Genomic DNA, 20913 nt, shown 5'->3' on the forward strand with positions numbered 1-20913 from the left:
GTCACCACTCCGCCCCCCTGTGACGTCACACCCCGCCCACTCAATGCAAGTCTATGGGAGGGGGCGTGATGGCCGTCATACTCCCTCCCATAGACTTGCATTGAGGGGAGGGGGCGTGAAGTCACACGGGGGCGGAGTCGTGAACTTAAGTTCCCATGGTCGGGACCCAGACCCTCCAGCGCTTCCGGAGCATGAACAGGTGGGTGCCGCATGCTATATTGCGGGGGTCCCCAGCGGTGGGACCCCCGCGATCAGACATCATATCCCCTATCCTTTGGATAGGGGATAAGATGTCTACGGGTGGAGTACCCCTTTAACAGCCTTGTCTGACACCACCACCAGTCCCTAGCATTCTTGTGTAGTTTGTCCATTATTTTGCACCTGTAATGCCACCCTAGGGGGTGGCCTACTTCACTTTCTGGCCCTGGCCCCTGAAGTTGTCTTTCCTGTCTGAGATGTGAGTGATCATAACCACCAACATTCTGGATATGTACTATGCATTTCTAGTCTATTGAAGTTATAGAATTTATATTCGAGCCTGGTTGGAGGCTGTTAGCTACCTAAAAATGAAATTACATTCTGGAGGTATAAACATATTAACATTGCAGATTGCTTCCTGAAAAAAAATCAGTTTTTTAGGTTTTGCCAGTCTATTAAGAGGAGCAGAGCTGCTAAATAATATAAATAATCTATTTTCTCAGTCAGTGCCTGCACTGATCTCTTAGTACTTTCTCTAGCGGCGAGAAGAAACATCGCTTATCTCAGAGGAGCATCCCTGTCGAAATGAGCTCAGCTTCATGTGGTTGCTATAGCTCAGCCAAGTTTGATAAATACCCCTGGTAAACTTTTCATTACCATAATGTAGAGTTTCGCTTTATACTTTGTTCTTCGTCAAAGTACCAGTGAGATAAGGGAATTGATAGATTTGCTGTACAATGCTATGCGGCTGGTATCACTGTACTCTCTATGTCAGTGTAATAATACAGGTTTTGTGGGTCTGATCCTGAGCAGTCTGGTCTTTTTTCCTCAGTGTGACACTTCCTGAAGAGCCTCCCAGTTCCCCTCCTCAGCATATCCTAGCTAACGGGCGCACCAACCAATCTATCCTGGTCCAATGGCAGCCACCGCCAGAGAGTCATCAGAACGGAGTCTTAAAGGGATATGTCATCAGGTGGGTGTTCAGCCAATCAAAGATGGAAGTCTAATAGAAACATCACTGGCAACTCCTTGTCTATTTCACAGTCTCTTAAAGGGTTTGGGCAGGGTTAGAATGAGGCGTACAGCTTCTCATTGAAGAGACCCAATTGGCATATGGAGAGTTATTGTCATTCAGAGCTCAATGGGAAAAAGTATGCAAAGTAGCTCTCTTCTAGAAGAAAGAAAAATGTGTTGTTATGTGTTAAAAGTGTGTTACCAAACCAGTGTCTCCTCCAAAGGGACAAGAAAAGCTATCTATTGGACTTGAGAAATGACCTTGGTGTGGGGGGAGGGGGAGAAGGGGCTTAGGGGTACTGTATCCCTACTTCAGAACATTCTTCCAGAAACCGCAGCGCCCATGAGATGTCTATGGTGATGCAGCACAGCCATATTCACTTGGGTTGGAATTGGAATGAAGGGCAATACTAGATACAGACTAAGGACTAGAGTGGTGCTGTATCAAAAAAAATTAATTCCTAGACAACTGCAACACAATAGAGCACATTCTTGCAGCTGGAAACGTCAACATTGTCATCCTCTGTTTACACAGAGCGATGTTTGCTCGATAATGAATTTATTGGTCACACAAAAGGTCCAGTTAGCCATCCAATGAGCATTTTCTTGATTGACAGCTGATCACTGGCCCTTTTACACGTCGATTCCTATGAACACTCATTCAGCTGATGATCGGCATGTATAAAGGGCCAGAACCCTAAAACTGAGTCTGATTCTATTCGAGCAGCTGGAGGGGACCAAAACCAATTTAGCCCAGGTTGACCTGCATATAGCCTTGTTTAGCAGGGGTTCATTTTACATAGCCTTGGATCCCCTTCTTAAAGTCAGAAGAACTGTATTGTAGCCTACATTGTTTTGTTTATTTTAGAGTCTTTCACTACCATCAAAGCCATATCCTAACTATCGCATCTATAGATTATATGGAAGATTGTCATGTTAGGAATCAATAATAAGTTTAACTAGAATAACATTATCTGTCGTAACTAGTCCTCATGAGCCCCCACAATTGTTGGGCATCACTGCCCCTCTTTGATCACGCAGTCGTCTTGACTCCTTCCAGAATACAGAACGATAAGTAGGCAGATGGACCGTAAGAGTAGGAGCTATCGGCGCTGGATGAAGGAGCCAAGAGGAGTAGCAGCATGAAATCAAGGCAGGTTTATTGGATGCAACGCGTTTCGCTGCGCATGCGCAGCGAAACGCGTTGCATCCAATAAACCTGCCTTGATTTTATTCTGCTACTCCTCCTTGCTCCTCCATCTAGCGCCGATAGCTCCTACTCTTACGGTCCATCTGCCTACTTATCGTTGTCAAGGAGGGCTGCGGATGATGATATTTACACTTTCAGGCGCTTCCCATTGTTGTGTGTGTGCACATAACCAACTCTGGTAAGCGGCGTAGGATAGATCTTTTCCCCCCTCCCTATGGGCCTGACCTGCCGATCCCGCACATGGAGCGCCTTCTGTTTTCCTTTTAGATTCCAGAATACAGGAGGCAGTGTTGTATTCACTATAAAGGGCGCACAATTGCTTTAGGGTCAGCGGGGAGAAAGCAGGTAGCCTCCCTGCTATCACTGGGATGACGTGACCTCCTTACAGATTATACCTGGATTTTGATACAGGAAAGTACAATATTAGCTGCTCAATGTATCCTCAACCTTGAAGTAAAATCACACTAAATCCCGACACTAATTCTATCCTGATTAATATGTATAATGTCACACTTTCAAGTCAACTCTTTCTTCTCTCCTAGACGTTGAGCCGAGTAAAAATAGGTATTAGCGAGCATCACAAACATAGCGTTAGTACAGAAGACAGGAATAGCAGGAGAAGAGCAATAAATCTGGTGACATGAAGGGTATTATAGAGAGCGGGGTACAGTGATGGGGAAGTAAGGATTAGTGGGGGGGGGGTTAGTATCAGAGGAATGAAGAGGTGTTATGAGGCAGGTTTAGTGAGGTCAGCGAGAGAACGGGAAAGCGAGAGGCTAACGAGAAGAGAGGTGTGAAGATTATTGCGAGAGACGCTGCAAGTGATGAGCGCCGGAGAGGATTATTGTGAAACACAGAAGGAATTAATCAGATGTAGACACAACACAACACATGTAAACACCGAGGCGCAGGACATCTTAAAGGACTGATAAATGTCATTTAAAAGTCGATTCTGAGTCAGAGAAAAAAATTTATTTAAAAAAGTAGTTTAAAAAAAATCACTAGACATAGAAAGTGCACTTCCTTCTATATTTACAGAATTATGTTATTTTGCCTTTTTCTTTGAATTAAAATAAAAAAAAGATATAAAGAAATGTTATCTACTAGTCCCAGAAGACCAGCCATGTCCCCCGTCTCAGGCAAATGATAGCCTGAAGTAAGGAAATGGACTGGCTTAGTGAGATATATGGAACCTAACTCAAAAATAGAAAACAATATATGGGAGGAAACAACCACCATGAACAGTTTCCCATATATAATAGGGTTGTATTGTCTCTCCTTGCAGATACTGTCTCTCCGGTTTGCCTGTAGAATACCAGTATAGAAACCTCTCCAACCCCGACATCAGCAGTCTGCTCCTGGACGACCTTATTATCTGGACCAATTACGAGATTGAGGTTGCTGCTTTTAATAATGCTGGACTGGGGGTGTTCAGCCCGAAAGTGACAGAGTGGACTCTGCAGGGAGGTGAGATGGCCTGGACTGTAGGATCATCATAGGAATCCTGGAATATGATATTATGCAAGTAGGGAATGAGAAGTATGGCGTACTGTAATGAAATGCCCTCAGACCTGAATTTTTATTCTCTGATTATTCATGAATCTATGATTGGAATGTTCTTACTGTCTGTACAGAGTACTGTTACATCTGCCATGTTATGGACAAATGATATAACATAAAAGATTGGTGTTTCCCTTAACTACCTTGGCTAGAGCTCTAAACATTGTAATAAAGATCTTTGTATTTGTATAGTAATGATATATGTTTATATTATAGTGCCAACGGTGGCTCCTGGAAATGTAAAGGCAGAAGCTGTTAATTCCACCACAATCCGCTTTACCTGGAGCCCACCAAGTCCACAGTTTGTCAATGGGATCAACCAAGGGTACAAGGTAAAGTGTCTATATACATTTATCCAGAACAGCTTTATTTATCCAGTGCTGCAGGTATACTGTGCATGTTTAAAGGGGTACTCCGGCACAAAATCCGTGCTTGCTCCGGGTCTGATTACTGGCGATCATGGGGATGGAGCATAGTGAATTCACGGCTCCGCCCCCGTGTGACATCACGCTCCGCCCCCTCAATGCAAGCCTATGGAAGGGGGCGTGACAGCTGTCACGCCCCTTCCATAGGCTTGCATTGAGGGGGCGGAGGGTGACGTCACATGGGGCGGAGCCGTGAAGTCATTATGCTCCATCCCCGTGATTGCCAGTAATCAGACCCGGAGCGAGCACGCTCCGGGGGCTGATTCTAGCAGGGTGCGGCGTGGAAGATCACAGGGGTCCCCAGCGGTGGGACCCCCGCGATCAGGCATCTTTTAATTAAAAATAAAGTTTTCCACCGGAGTACCCCTTTAAAGGGGTACTTCGGCACTAAGACATCTTATCCCCTATCCAAAGGATAGGGGATAAGATGTCTTAGCGCCGGAGTACCCCTGTAAAGGGGTACTCCGGTGGAAAACTTTTTTTTTTTTTTTTTAAATGAACAGGTGCCAGAAAGTTAAACAGATTTCTAAATCACTTCTATTAAAAAATCTTAATCCTTTAGGCCACAATGCTTTATGGCAAAACTCCAGAATAAATTACTGCTTATTCAACCAAATACTCCATGCGACCCCCCTGTCTTCTATACACTGTCCCCATCCCATGTATCTGCTGTATAGTTTGTATATTAAGCATTTTCTCCTCCCGCATTGTACAGTAAATGTCTGGTCTGTAGATCTTATCCTCTGTTCTGCGATGTTATACAGAGTGCTGTCACTTTTCTACAGACTGTACATACCACAGATAAATTGTACAACACTGAGTACAGTAACACGTTCAGGCAGCTTGTCAATCCAAATGGGATAATGCTGAACGCCTTTCCATCAGCGGCTCATTATTCACGTATATCTGAAATGTGGATTCTAAAGGCTTCTATTATTGAGCTTGTCACACAGCGTTAGCTGCACCATACACGGCTATTACTACATTTTGCACTCTGCTGGGTCTATCAATACTTAGAAATGTAATTGATATTTATCTGCATTACTAGAAATATCTATGGAACCCCCATGGGATCCATTCATCAGCTTCTGTCGTATTTTTATTGGTAGACTTCTATGCTCCTGCGACCAATGGTTGGGGTGGCCTGGGATGGTTTAATTGACTAGTAGAGGCACTAGTAGAGAACTGGGATACCCCATTAGAAGACTGTGAAACTAAAAACTCCAGAATTACTGCGGGGTTGCAGAATTGACGGTACGCTTGGGCTGATGGCCCCCTCGCCACATTAGAGGACAGCAGTGGGTAGTACCGATCTTAAGCATACCTGTCAGATCCCACAAAATAATATGTTGGTCAGTACTAGAGATGAGCGAACTTCTCGGCTCGGCAGTTGATGCCTTTTCCTGCATAAATTAGTTCAGCTTTCCGGTGCTCCGGTGGGCTGGAAAAGGTGGATACAGTCCTAGGAGACTCTTTCCTAGGACTGTATCCACCTTTTCCAGCCCACCGGAGCACCTGAAAGCTGAACTCATTTATGCAGGATAAGTAATCAACTGCCGAGCCGAGAAGTTCGTGACAAATCGAATTTACAGTAAGTTCGCTCATCTCTAGTCAGTACCTAATCCTGACCATGTACATAAATTTTTATGCCTCTATTATCTGTATATTTATTATAAAAATCCCTCTTTTCATTAGCTCACTGTGTTAGAAATGCTCTCAGGGAAAGGGGGCATGAACCTCCCTTGTGGTGGAAGGTGATTGGTGTGTGGTGGAAGGGGGCGTGTCCTTACTTGTTGTGGTGAGAGGTGATTGGTGTGTCTACTCATGCAGCCTTGTCCATGAGTAATCTCTTGTCCATGACTCTTGGACAAGCCTGATGCTGCTGCAGGACTGGCTAGTGTCCCAATTAGTATGTATAAGTATAGTATCCCTAGTGGTGGGATTTTCAGAGGCTGTTATCTTTATTAAATATAGAACAATTTCAAACAACAGTATTACAAAAGGTCTTTAATTTTCATCAGAAGCAACACATAAAAAAAACGGTTTTTGGATCTGACAGTGCCCATTTAAAGGGGTACTCTGGTGGAAAACTGGTGCAAGAAAGTTAAACAGATATGTAAATTACTTCTATTAAAAAAAATCTTAATCCTTCCAGTACTTATTAGCTAATGAATACTACAGAGGAAATTATTTTCTTTTTGGAACACAGTGCTCTCTTCTGACATCATGACCACAGTGCTCTCTGCTGACATCTCTGTCCATTTTAGTAACTGTCCAGAGCAGCATATGTTTGCTATGGGAATTTTCTCCTACTCTGGGACAATTCTTAAAATGGACAGAGGTGTCAGCAGAGAGCACTGTGCTCGTGATGTCAGCAGAGAGCTCTGTGTTCCAAAAAGAAAAGAATTTCCTCTGTAGTATTCAGCAGCTTATAAGTACTGGAAAGATTAAGATTTTTGAATAGAAGTAATTTACAAATCTGTTTAACTTTCTGACACCAGTTGATAAAAAAAAAAATAAAAAAAAAGTTTTCCACCAAAGTACCCCTTTAAGCAAAGCAATGGCCATACTCTTGCACCATATTCAGGATATCATACAGTCCTGGAGGAACAGAACTACAGAGCGCGGTCCAGGGACTCCAGGCATTCAAGCATGTAACATCTAGCCATATGAAGGACTCCCATCTCTAATTATGCTACACATCATCTCTTTTGGAAGCAAATATTTAATTGCAATGTCTACGAGATATGTTCCTATTCAATGCACATAACCCAGGAATTTCAGCACACACCTGTCTGTACGAGACTGTCTCTTCATACCAGTGGTCTCCAAACTGTGGACCCCCAGATGGTGCAAAACTACAACTCCCAGCATGCCCGGACAGCCGTTGGCTGTCCGGGCATGCTGGGAGTTGTAGTTTTGCAGTTTGGAGACCACCGCTCTATACATATAAGGCTGGCTCCATCCCCTACACCACGCAGGGTTTGTTTTTGCAGGCTGCTCTCGCTGCTGTGACAGATGCGGTGACTTCCCTAAACTCCACTTACTTTTTGATGCCAATTAATTTCTATATTCATCTAACAAAAGAATTATTGTTATTCAATACAGGGAGGGCCGGGATGGCCTAATGGCCCCTTGATTACTTCCCATTGCAATTAATCAGCATTTACATTAATTAAACTCATTTACATGAATCCTGTACAATGCAGGCTCTGCTTGTAATTGGCCGAGGACTCGATGGCGATGAAGATATTTAACATCCATATTAAATTGTAATTAGTATTTCTGATTAGGAAATTCCATTCTAGAATCAGCGTCTAATTAGCTGCTCTTGGCCTGTTCAGTCCTGGCAGTTCCATCGCTTTATGCGACTCGTAAATCAGGAGATAACAAGCAAATAACTCGGTGCTGTTTGTATGCCATTAAGGGATCAGAAGGGGCGATTGGGGGATAAAGGAGGTATGGACAAATGCTTCATCGTTTATGTAAATGAACCTGCAGATGAGGGGTGGAGGATAATCGGCAGATCCGATAAGTTTCCCAACAACGATCAGCGTCTATAACGGCAATACTGGATCTGCTGCAAATGTTGCAGATTTGTTGGGGTACTCCAGAAGAAAAAAAAAACTTAAAGGGGTATTCCAGGAAAAAACTTTTTTATATAAATCAACTGACTCCAGAAAGTTAAACAGATTTGAAAATTACTTCTATTAAAAAAATCTTAATCCTTTCAGTACTTATGAGCTTCTGAAGTTAAAGTTGTTCTTTTCTGTCTAAGTGCTCTCTGATGACACGTGTCTCGGGAAACGCCCAGTTTAGAAGAGGTTTGCTATGGGGATTTGCTTCTAAACTGGGCGTTTCCAGAGACACGTGTCATCAGAGAGGATTTAGACAGAAAAGAACAACCTTAACTTCAGAAGCTCATAAGTACTGAAAGGATTAAGATTTTTTTAATAGAAGTAATTTACAAATCTGTTTAACTTTCTGGAGCCAGTTGATATATATAAAAAATGTTTTTTTCCTGGATAACCCCTTTAAATCAGAAAGACAGATTTGTAAATGACCTCTATTTAGAAATCTTAATCCTTACAGTACTTATCAGCTGCTGTATGCTTCAGAGGAAGTTGTGTAGCACTTTTCTGTCTGACCACAGAGCTCTCTGCTGACACCTCTGTCCATGTCAGGAACTGTCCTGAGCAGGATAGGTATACTATGGGGATTTGTGCCTGCTCTGTACAGTTCCTGACATGGACAGAGGTGTCAGCAGAGAGCACTGGTAAGACTGCAAAGAACTACACAACTTCCTCCAGAGCATACAGCAGCAGATAGGTACTGGAAGGTGTAAAGGGGTATTCCAGGATTTTTTTTGACTATGGTACAGGGCCTGTAAAGTTAGTATAGTTCATAATTTAGTGTCTATACCTGTGTGTGATGGTTTTCTCACAATTCTTCTGTGATCTTCACCCCAATATTTATTTTTAACAGCATACAAAATGACTGTTGTCTCAGATTTTTCCCAGGTTGCAATGTGGCTGAGACCTGACATCACTAGTCAGCTGATGACAGGAAGCCTGTCTGCTTCAATGGGTGGAGCGATCGCTTGGTGGGAAAGAGATCAATCTGTAACTAATGCAACAGCTGTAGGCACCCTGATTGAAAACCACAGGTCTTTTGAATGGATGCAGCTCATTTATGTTTCAATGGGTGGGGTGGCTGATGTGTGGGAGGGAGGAAAATGGAATTATGGGATTTGTAGGCAAAGAAGAAAAACTCAAACAGGAAATACCAGTTCACAAAAAGTTAGGCACAGTGTTATGGTAATCTCACAACATAGCCATTTAGCCCCAAGACAAGCGCAGATCCTACCTAAGCATGTCCATTACTGTCTGCCAGGTACGTACTAAAAACACATTATGGTGGAGAACCCATTTAAGATTTCTAAATAGAAGAAAATTACAAATCTGTATAACTTTCTGGCACCAGTTTATTAGAAAACATTTTTTTATCTTCCGTAGTACCCCTTTTACTTCAATAGGGAATAAAACTGCAGCCACTCCATAACAAATCTGCAGAATTTTTGTCCGATGTGAACATACGCAATTTATGAGGAGTAACACTTTTTCTTGCCATTATATAAGTTGTATATAGATTTTTTTTTTCCCCTCTGCAGGCTTGATCTCTAATTTGGGTAGGGAGTTATACATGTCAATAACATAACCTTATAAGCAACAACAGCATGGAGGATATAGAGCAGTACTGATCAGTCTAAGCCTTGACTCAAGCAATGGAGTAAGATGTTCACAGTAAGCTTGTGTCCTCTCTTTGCAGTCTCGGTTTCTGTTTGTCTCTCTTCAATCACTCCCTTTCCATAGGCTTGTATGAGCAGCATGTAACCTGGTCCTTCAGTTAGTCTTTTTTTTCTGAATGAAAGATTAAAGAGGGGGAGGTGAAAAGGATTGGTAAAAAGAGAAAGAAGCATTTTTCTCCAATGCTATTGGGCAGACTAGATGGGCCAAATGGTTCTTATCTGCCTGCACATTTTATGTTTCTATGTTAGATATATTTCTAACATTTGCTTGCAAAGTTTGTCAACAAACAGTGACCATTTGATCACTGTATAATGAAAAGTTTTGCACCTTTCTAACATAACTTTATCACAAGCAGTGACATAGAAGGTGGCACTAGTACCTTCAGTTGTATTCAGCTTCAAGTATACTGGAATAATATGTCAGGGAAAAGAAAGCGTCGCAATAGGTGGTGCTTACAATTGCGTTTTCAGCAATTATTATTCCACATTTCAGGAGATATTTCCCATGTGCAGCTTAAAACTGCGGAGTAACAATATAGCTCAGCCTCCATACTACTCATGAGTCTTATACAAACCAGATATGAACTGCACATAAGGCAAGAAGACTAAACTATGTAAAGAAAATACAGTGGCACTCACCAAATAGTTGCGTAAATTCCTAAAAAGCTTTATTTAATGGCAATTTAAAAAGTGAACTCCAGGGAGCTCGCTGGTCCAGTGACAGCTGTTTTGCTGCTACCCTGCTTGATCACACAACGTTCCATTTACGCAACGATTTGGTGAGTGCCACTGTATTTGCTGTACGTAGTTCATACTTTATATAGTAATCCTTCACCCTGAATAGGAGCTTTTGTGGTACCCGGGAGGGTAATTGTGTCTGGGGTGTTGCGGTGATAGTGTAGGGTATATTGGTATTAACCCTCAATTGTCGTAACGCCAGGGTGAGGTTTCCTCAATGTAATAATCCTACCACCAACCGTCCCACAAACGTCAGGGAGAAATAACGGAATGTCCACAGCCGATTTCATGAAGTAAACTTGAAGTAACTTTACTGCATATTTTATGCAACGGCATGGAACATAACAGTCTTTCCGAGAGAGAACCGCGGTAAGGGTTCCTCACAGGTTTGCTGGGACTCTGGGATCAATGAGCTTTGGTGCTAGCCACTGTGCTACTATTTTTAGGATATTTGAGTTTCTAGTAGTCACACAGAATTTGTAGGGTTGAGCTTGGAGTAACTCACGGCTTTGTGGCTGCTGGACTTTAGGGCTTGCTTGATAGTCCGGAAGGAACTAAGAGAGAGAATTTAGTGGCTGCAGCCCCTTATATATTAAGGGGGTGGGACAAAGCGCATTGGTCAGCAGACCTGTAAATCCTGACCCAGTGAACTCTGGGTATCACATGACCTAAAGGTCCTTAAACCATAGTACAATTTAATTAAAGGCACGTGACCTCTAAGGTCCTATACAGAGGTATTCCTATATAACATATTAAATATATTATATATTAAATACCATTTATATGAGGCGACTAGGGGTTAGACATACAGGGGAGCCCTATTGACATGGAGGGGCTCTGGCTGAGGGGACTTTAGACAAAGGGACAGGACCAGGTGCTGTACCGGGATACCACACTTTCTACTTTACATCCAAAGACTGATACCTGTACTGGCCTAAGGCTATGTTTTTATGACACGCTCAAATTGGATATCGAGCCTTACAAAACTGATAGGCTTTCAATATTAGATGGAAGGGGTTTACTCCTGGCACCTTGGCGATCAGCTCTATGAAGCAATACAATTTTAGGTAAGGCCATAGATAGCCCCTTTTATAATTAGACATGGGTGTGCAGCGGATCCATAGAAGATTTACATTAGATTTAGCCAGGGTCGAGTCACAGGGGGAAAAAAAGGGCTGGGAACTCACCCAAGATTTCCACTCAAGAGCTGGTCCTAATAGGAACAGTGTTACTGCTGCATAAAAAGTGCAGGAACTCTGTTCCCATGCGTTCCTGCAGGACTTTAGCCCTGGGTTTAGTCCGGTTTTCATTCAAATGGCGCTATACTTGTCGTTTTAGTCACAAATCAGTAACCCAACGCTTATTTCAGCAACAACAACAACAAAATAATCAGTGTGAACAGGGTTAGAATTCTCACCATAAAGTATGTATAGGGCACAGCCTGATACTTCTCACAGCTGAGGGTTTGCTACAAATCTATCCAGCCCGGACAATCATCTGTGAGCTAAATATGGCTGCATTATAGTCTGATACATGGTAACAAGCCAACGGAGGGGAGAATTCTGCTGCTTATGTATTAAAGGGGATATCCAGGGAAAAAAAAGTTATATATCAACTGGCTCCAGAAAGTTAAACAGATTTGTAAATTACTTCTATTAAAAAAATCTTAATCCTTCCAATAATTATCAGCTGCTGAAGTTGAGTTGTTGTTTTCTGTCTGGCAACAGTGCTCTCTGCTGACATCTCTGCTTGTCTCAGGAACTGCACAGAGTAGAAAAGGATTGCTATGGGGATTTGCTTCTAAACTGGGCGGTTCCCGAGACACGTGTCATCAGAGAGCACAAAAGAACAACCTTAACTTCAGAAGCTCATAAGTACTGAAAGGATTAAGATTTTTTAATAGAAGTAATTTACATATCTGTTTAACTTTCTGGAGCCAGTATATATATATATATATATATATATATATATATATATATATGTTTTTTCCTGAATAAACCCTTTAATCTCATCTCATTGCCTGGACCGGATTCAATTGAAACAAAGTTCAGCTGAGAGTAGTAAGAGATCTAAAACAGGTTTTCTGCCTCTGGATGCAGCTGACAGCAAGCAGAGATATTATGAACAACTCATAACAACATCCTACACTATCTGTGTTCAATCGAACCAACCACTTGTAGCAGTGGTCTCCAAACTGTGGTCCTCCAGCTGTGGCAAAACTACAACTCCCAGCATGCCCGGACAGCCAACGGCTGTCCGGGCATGCTGGGAGTTGTAGTTTTGCAACAGCTGGAGGCAATTTTCATAATTTTTTTGTAGAGTAATTTTTAGAGATGAGCGAACTTACAGTAAATTCGATTCGTCACGAACTTCTCAGCTCGGCGGTTGCTGACTTTTCCTGCATAAATTAGTTCAGCTTTCAGGTGCTCCGGTGGGCTGGAAAAGGTGGATACAGTCCTAGGAGACTCTTTCCTAGGACTGTATCCACCTTTTCCAGCCCGCCGGAGCACCGGAAAGCTGAACTCATTTATGCAGGAAAAGTCATCAACTGCCGAGCCGAGAAGTTCGTGACGAATCGAATTTACTGTAAGTTCGCTCATCTCTAGTACATTTTCATAACAATTTTTTCTCCCTATTGAGACGCTCTCTCTACAGCAATGTACTAGAATAAATCTCTCTATTTTAGTGCACATACCCTTATGGTAATTCATCCCGTGCAGTTATATGGGGCAATAGTTAACAGAGCGCATGACCTGGATTTTTACGTTACGTTTGCATTTTCAGCAAATATTATCCCACATTTCGGGAGATATTTCCCATGTGCGGCTTAAATAACCGCGGAGAAACAATATAGAGCGGCCTCCATATTACTCGCGAGCCTTATAGAACGCAGATATGAACTGCACTTGCTGCAATAAACTCTGCATTGTGTACAGGGCCCAGGAGTATTTCCGTAATTGCACAATTTATGAATTTATGTAGTGAAAGTTCATTTCATTACCCGCTGCCGGGTGCGGCCATTCCTCATTACAGCGCTGACATCTAGTGGTCAGGGGCGGAAGCGTGGGCCTGCTGCCAAACTTACTCAGTTGTCCTTGTAATGTAATAATAAGATTCAACAATCCGCCTAATGCAGCTAATCTGTTACTGTGAGTCAGGGAGAGCAGCCGAGCCTGCAGAACTCGCATCTACGATAAAACACTGTCTGGGATGGTAAAACATTTTTTACAGGTTTTTTTTTTTTTATACAGTCCAAAAACACAAAAAACACTGCATTATGCGCCGGTGATGTGAGGATAGCGCGGAGGATAGATGTAGTCACAAGTGGGACTAGAACGGCGGGAAGTATTCTAGTCTAGCAGTAGTGACTAAAAAAAATAAATAAAAAATAAAAATGGATGAGCTGATTATTCAGCATATAGGAGATCAGGGCGTCCTACAGTGACGTCATCAGAAGTCTGGATTTCTTATGGCCGTTCTTCCTCGGTATGTAGAATAGTCACAATGACCCATTTCAATTTCTGTCTATGCCAGTGGTGTTCAATCTGTAGCCCTTTAGATGTTGCAAAACTACAACTCCCAGCATGCCCGGACAGCCGTTGGCTGTCCGGGCATGCTGGGAGTTGTAGTTTTGCAACATCTAAAGGGCCACAGGTTAGAGACTACTGATTTATGCAACCTTAAAGGAGTAGTCCAGTGGTGAACAACTTATCCCCTATCCTAAGGATAGGGGATAAGTTTGAGATTGCGGGGGGTCCGACCGCTGGGGCCCCTCGTGATCTCCTGTACGGAGCCCCGACAGCCCGCGGGAAGGGGGCGTGTAGACCTCCGCACGAAGCGGCGGCCGACACGCCCCCTCAATACAACTGTCTGGCAAAGCCGAAGCGCTGCCTTCGGCAATCTCCGGCTCTGCCATAGCGATGTATTGAGGGGGCGTGTCGGACGCCGCTTCGTGCGGAGGTCGATACCCGCTATCTGGCCGGAGAGCCGGTGCCCCGTACAGAGAGATCACAGGGGGCCCCAGCGGTCGGACCCCCCGCGATCTCAAACTTATCCCCTATCCTTAGGATAGGTGATACATTTATCACCACTGGACTACCCCTTTAAGAGATAAATAAGTGGCATAGGTGTATGTGGCACGTTGTGGTATAGGCAGCTCCCATTTGTTGACTTAAAGGGGTACTCCGGTGAAAATTTTTTTTTAAATCAACTGGTGCCAGAAAGTTAAACAGACTTGTAAATTACTTCTATTAAAAAATCTTAATCCTTCCTGTACTTATTAGCTGCTGAATACTACAGTGGAAATTCTTTTCCGTTTGAAACACAGAGCTCTCTGCTGACATCATGAGCACAGTGCTCTCTGCTGACATCTCTGTCCATTTTAGGAGCTGCCAATGTAAAAGGAAATCCCCATAGAAAACATATGCTGTTCTGGACAGTTCCTAAAATGGACAGAGATGTCAGCAGAGAGCTCTGTGTTTCAAATGGAAAAGAATTTCCACTGTAGTATTCAGCAGCTAATAAGTACAGGAAGGCTTAAGATTTTTTAATAGAAGTAATTTACAAATCTGTTTGACTTTTTGGCACCAGTTGATAAAAAAAAAAAGTTTTTCACCGGAGTACCCCTTTAACAATAAGGACTGGTTCATAGGGCAAAATTAGAAGGCTGAAAATGTAAGCTTCAAAACCTATTACTGAAATCTGTTCGTTTTATGATGGGATTTCATATGAAAATCTGACGTGACACCTCATTTACTAACAGCATTCCGACTCTTTTTGTCGGGTTGTGCGCCTAAATTCTGTGTAAATTCTGAATGTGCAACAGAAAAAACTCAAAAAACCTACAAAATGTGCATGGTTTTCGGGAAAAGAGGAGTGTTCCCTACATTTCATCCAAAAGCACTCGTCTTTTCTGAAAACCACTCTGAAAATCATGTGAATTTTTCTGGGGAGAAAACCATACACAAAGCATGTATAAAGTTGCCGAAAGCGGAGTAAATTAGTTAAAGGGGTTATCCAGGTAAAAACATTTTTTTTTATATATCAACTGGCTCCAGAAAGTTAAACAGATTTGTAAATGACTTCTATTAAAAAATCTTAATCCTTTCAGTACTTATGAGCTTCTGAAGTTAAGGTTGTTCTTTTCTAAGTGCTCTCTGATGACACGTGTCTCGGGAAACGCCCAGTTTAGAAGCAAATCCCCATAGCAAACCTCTTCTAAACTGGGCGTTTCCCAAGACACGTGTCATCAGAGAGCACTTAGACAGAAAAGAACAACCTTAACTTCAGAAGCTCATAAGTACTGAAAGGATTAAGATTTTTTAATAGAAGTAATTTACAAATCTGTTTAACTTTCTGGAGCCAGTTGATATATAAAAAAAAGTTTTTTTCCTGGAATACCCCTTTAATACCATGGAAAAAAAAAGGGTCTGAACAGCAAAAAAAACCAACAAAACCTCCACTCCACGTAAATCAGGGCCTTTATCTTCAGCCGAGTGGACAGTCAAAGCCATTTCCCATTGAAGTCAACTGAAGATGGATTTGCAGGCAGAAATGAGTCGATTTGGACACAGAAGTCCAATTCTGCTTCCAGATCAGTGCGGAATGTAGTCATGTGGACCATACCATAAGCGCTATAGTGCCATGTTACAAAGGTCACCACTGTCAGTCAGACATCTTTAAAGGAGTGCTGCCATGCAGGATCACTTACCCCCTATCCAAAAGATAGGGATAAGTGTCACGCCCCCTCCCATAGACTTGCATTGAGGGGGTGGGGCGTGATGTCATGAGGGGGCGGGCTTTGATGTCACGAGCTTCCGGCTCCAGCGTTCGGAACAGATTGTTCCAAACGCTGAGCAGCGGAGTGCCCCTTTAAGTGGAGAGACCCATGAAGCACAGCTATAAAATGCCTTATGGTCTATTGGATAGAGTGAAGAAGCGGCAGCAGCTGGAGGCCTGGGCCAATCACATAGGGAGGAGAGAACATTGTGCTCTTAAGTGGCCAGCCAAGGCTTTCCAGTTACGTAAGATGCTGGAAGGCGGCAGATAAAGAGATAGAAGACGTCTGCAATGACTTGTTTGTTGATTCATTATAAGAGCCTTAGTGTAAGTAAAGAATGGAGAGGACGGCTCGGCACAAGTCATTTATCTCTCTGTGCACATAATAGGACATCTGCCTGAACATCTCCTGATGGAGAGTCACTCATTTTAACTCTGGATTTATTTTCGTCACTTTTAGTGTGCTGCAGGGGATATTATAGGTGCTAGGGAGCCCATCACGCTTACAGGCCACCGGGGTGTATCGAATACAAGTAGAAGAGATAGCTGAAACGATGTACACCAAATTTATTAGTTCCGTAAGGGCCCGATTCAATAAGAAGCATGAAACAGCAGTCAAAAAGGAGCATGAACAGATCTGCATTTGCATCCAAATTGCAAAATTTTCATCTTTTTACTATAAAACTATGACTCCTTGTAGGCCACTTTTCAAATTCACATTTTGTGCCAACATTTTTGGACACATCACACTTTTATAGACTGAAATTACTAAATTAAAACATCATGGAAATATGTAGGAGGAGTTACTCACTGTTCACAGCTGCATTGCAGGTTCCATAAAAAAATGAGGGACAAAGTCATATAGAGAGCATTAGAATACACATGAAATAGCCATGATCATAAAGATTCCAGGTAATGGATTAGTGGACGAGGACCTGTGGCCAACACCCCTGAAGAAAATGAGAGACAGAGAAAAGGAGTTAAAGGGTTAATTCCATAGAAGATATCCCCAATCTACTTATCAGTACTTGGGGTATTACTATTTGGAAACTTTATAGGGAGTAAATGGAGCACAGGATGAGCATGCACACTATTGATACTGGATTGGGGGGGTCTCAGCATTCGGACCCCTACTGATGTGCTAGGTTTTCCCTATACCGTGGATAGGGAATATGTTTGTAGACAGGTCAAAAGTTTTGATTGTCTAGGATCTGTGTGTTCAGATCCCCACTGAACAAGCTGGGAGAAGTGCTGGGTCGGGCCCTTTACTCCCTGACTCGCTGCTCTACCGTCTCACTGCCGGGGAGAACAGCATTTTTGAACTGTATCAGTTTTATTGACGGACTAAAAGCCTTGGCAGACCACGGTTTTCAGTCCGGCAACAAAACCAGATATGGCCCACAAAATCTTAGTGTAAAAAACATAGTGTAAATGCACCCTAAGGAGAAAACAATTAGAAATGTATAGATGTTAGATTTGACAATTGCAGACTGTGAAGCCAGTGGGGCTTTTAATTATCCAGGATGTTAAGAATAGTCACAATGTGTTGTTCATATGAATAGCCTTATGACTTATCACCTATATCTGTCTAGTGTCTATTAGTTTATATCTGGCACTATTCAGTGGTCCCTCAAGTTACAATATTAATTGATTCCAGGACGACCATTGTATGTTGAAACCATAACTCTACAGAAACCTGGTAATGTCATTCAAAAATAGGAAAAAGTCAAGATTAAAGAAAAATAGGTAGATAATATAGATAAAGCATGTTCTTACATATAAAAGTAATAAAGATCTGCTGGGAGCTGTAATCACTGTCTATGTAGAGGACAGGAGCTTCTTCAGGGTCCTGTACAGTACACACAGTGTCCCAAAATGTTTTAAATGGAGCCGCCCCACCTGGTGTCCAAAGGAGCAGCTAACTCTGGCACAGGCAAAGAGTAGTACATAACATGTAATACCTCCCTATATAGGGAGACGCTACCAGACACCAGTCAGTGCATACACTTCAGTAATACAGGGGTTTTACCAGTGAAATGCCCATTCTGATTGGTTGGTTCTTCCAGCAATTGACACATTTCACAGATCTGGACTGTCTGTAGTATTGTATGTTGAGTCTGGTTTCAAGTTACAATTGTCCAGGAAAGCCCATTGTATGTTGAGGCCATTGTAAGTTCAGGGATCTGGGAAATAAATGTCTTTCCTTCACAGCTCATGGCCTGGGACCCATCTAAAGAAGACGATATCACCGTGGTAACAGTCAGACCCAATTTCCAGGACAGCACTCATGTTGGCTTCATCACCGGCTTACAGAAGTATCACAGCTACGTGATCTCCGTCCTGTGCTTCACCAGCCCAGGAGATGGACCCCGCAGCCCTCCACAGCTGGTCTGGACTCATGAGGATGGTATGGAAGCCATATACAATAACCTTCAGTATACTGCTGGAGATATAGGAGGCAGGGCGGCGGTCCATCTACTTCCTTAGCACTTTACAATGGATTAATTGGGTGACATTTATTAAGGAAAAAAAATACATAATGAAATATTGGAGTTGCTTCCCATAGGAACCAGGTGACGGCTTTCATTGTATAGCATTTGCCAAGTCCCCTGTTCACGACAAAGATTCAGCTGCACATACGGACTCTTTGCTGGAGAAATAGCTGAATGTATTGATTTATCCCATTGATCATAGAATAATGACATATCGAATTGTTATTCCATAAATGTTAAATGGGAGAAAACACCAGTGCTGGGTGTGAAGTAGCCATCCTGCTCCCTCCAGTGCTAAGACAAACGACAATATAGTCCCAGTGCTTGGAAATGGTGGCCATCTTGCTCCAGTGTTGGGGACTGGTGGACATTCTTCTCCAGTGCTAGGGACCGGTGGCCATTTTGATCCATCTCTTGTGCTGGACTACCTACATGCATCACTAACGGGCAACATAAATAATTTCATCAGAAAATACACATTGTTCAATGGATGATAAAGGAGCAGACAGTCTTATAGAAAGATCTGAAACATTGAGGATATTTTTAAAAGCCAAATGTGGATGATAGGTCACATTATGGCTATTGGGAGGGATCCGTTGGGGGAAGGTGGAGTATACAGTATATCATAAGGCTTTGACAATAGGGGCAAATGGTTGGATTACCATATGGGGACTTTGTAGTTTTACTATCCAGCCTGAATTCACCTGAGATTGTTTATGTTATTTCAGTTCCTGGACCTGTGGGCAGTCTCGGCTTTGATGACATCTTGGATACATCCTTAAGAGTGACCTGGCAGGAGCCTACAGAGAAGAATGGGGTGCTCACCGGTAGGTTAGACTATGTGGTGAGAAGTTGAATATGTGGGTCTGCAGTTATAGGATTTGGCTGGCCTGCCTCATTAAATAGTTTAGGAGACAAAAAGTTTTTTTTTTTTTTTAAATCAGATATTTATTATTAAAGTTTTTCAACATAGAAAGAAATACAAACAGAAAAAACAACCTATATAACCCCACCCCTGACCAGAAAAAAACAAAAGTGGGAAGCCTATAAAGTCCAATGTTTAGTGGAAGCATATGGCGTATATAGCAACACATACCTATAAAATATTTTCAAATAGAGCAGGACTTCATGGGTACAGGATTTACGGCGCTGACCAGGACAAGGAACCTCGGCACCAGAGGTAATCCACCAACTGGTTTATTGACAACAATGCAACGCGTTTCACTGCGCATGGTGGGGGTAGGGCCCAAGTGGAGCTGATGCGCCAGGGTCCAAGGGCTTCCAGCTACTCCTCTGCTGGTTATTGTAGTGCTACAATGGCTAGAGATAAAAATATTGAAATATGTGACAAAAAAAATCCTGCCATCATTACAAATAACATCTACCGTATTTTTCGCCGTATAAGACGCACTTTTTCTTCCCCAAAACTGGGGGGGGGGAAAGTCGGTGCGTCTTATACGGCGAATACACCCCTATCGCGGCGGTCCCTGCAGCCATCAACGGCCGGGACCCGCGGCTAATACAGGACATCACCGATCGCGGTGATGCCCTGTATTAACCCTTCAGACGCGGCGATCAAAGCTGACCGCCGCGTCTGAAGGGAAAGTAACACTAAACCGGCTGTTCAGTCGGGCTGTTCGGGACCGCCGCGATTTCACCGCGGTGGTCCCGAACAGTCCGACTGAACAGCCGGGTTAGTGTTTACAGGACGCCGGGAGGGACCTTACCTGCCTCCTTGGTGTCTTCTCCGTTCAGGGATCCCCTGTATGGCCGGCGCTCTCCTTCCTCGTCATCACGTCGTCGCGTACGTGCGTCGGCGTGTGTAACGACGTGATGGCGGCGACGGAGAGCGAGGATACCCGGCCGCCAGCAGAGACGTTCCAGAGCGACGGGGACACGGCGACAGCGATGGAGCGACATCCAGGGCAGCAGTGACGGGTCCGGAGCGGCGGGGACACGTGAGTATTACCATCTCCTGCAGTGGTCTTCAATCTGCGGACCTCCAGATGTTGCAAAACTACAACTCCCAGCAAGCTGGGAGTTGTAGTTTTGCAACATCTGGAGGTCCGCAGGTTGAAGACCACTATTGGGTTCAAAATCTTTATTTTTTTAGATTTTGCCCCTAAAAATTGGGTGCGTCTTATACGCCGGTGCGTCCTATAGGACGAAATACGGTAAATTGTGATGTAG

General features: G+C 43.1%; 1 protein-coding gene across 12 annotated transcripts in view; it reads left to right on the forward strand.

Annotated features, from left to right (window-relative positions):
* The window catches only part of SDK2 (sidekick cell adhesion molecule 2), a 727771-nt gene that overhangs the window by 659387 nt on the left and 47471 nt on the right, over nt 1–20913 (forward strand). For all 12 annotated transcript variants that reach the window (XM_056550647.1, XM_056550649.1, XM_056550648.1 and 9 more), the window contains 5 exons: nt 1031–1171; nt 3708–3889; nt 4199–4314; nt 18443–18638; nt 19452–19550. In XM_056550647.1, coding sequence (XP_056406622.1) covers nt 1031–1171; nt 3708–3889; nt 4199–4314; nt 18443–18638; nt 19452–19550 — 734 coding nt within the window. The remainder of the gene's footprint in view (nt 1–1030; nt 1172–3707; nt 3890–4198; nt 4315–18442; nt 18639–19451; nt 19551–20913) is intronic.

Source organism: Hyla sarda, chromosome 13 (genome assembly GCF_029499605.1).
Source record: "Hyla sarda isolate aHylSar1 chromosome 13, aHylSar1.hap1, whole genome shotgun sequence".
NCBI lineage: Eukaryota > Metazoa > Chordata > Amphibia > Anura > Hylidae > Hyla > Hyla sarda.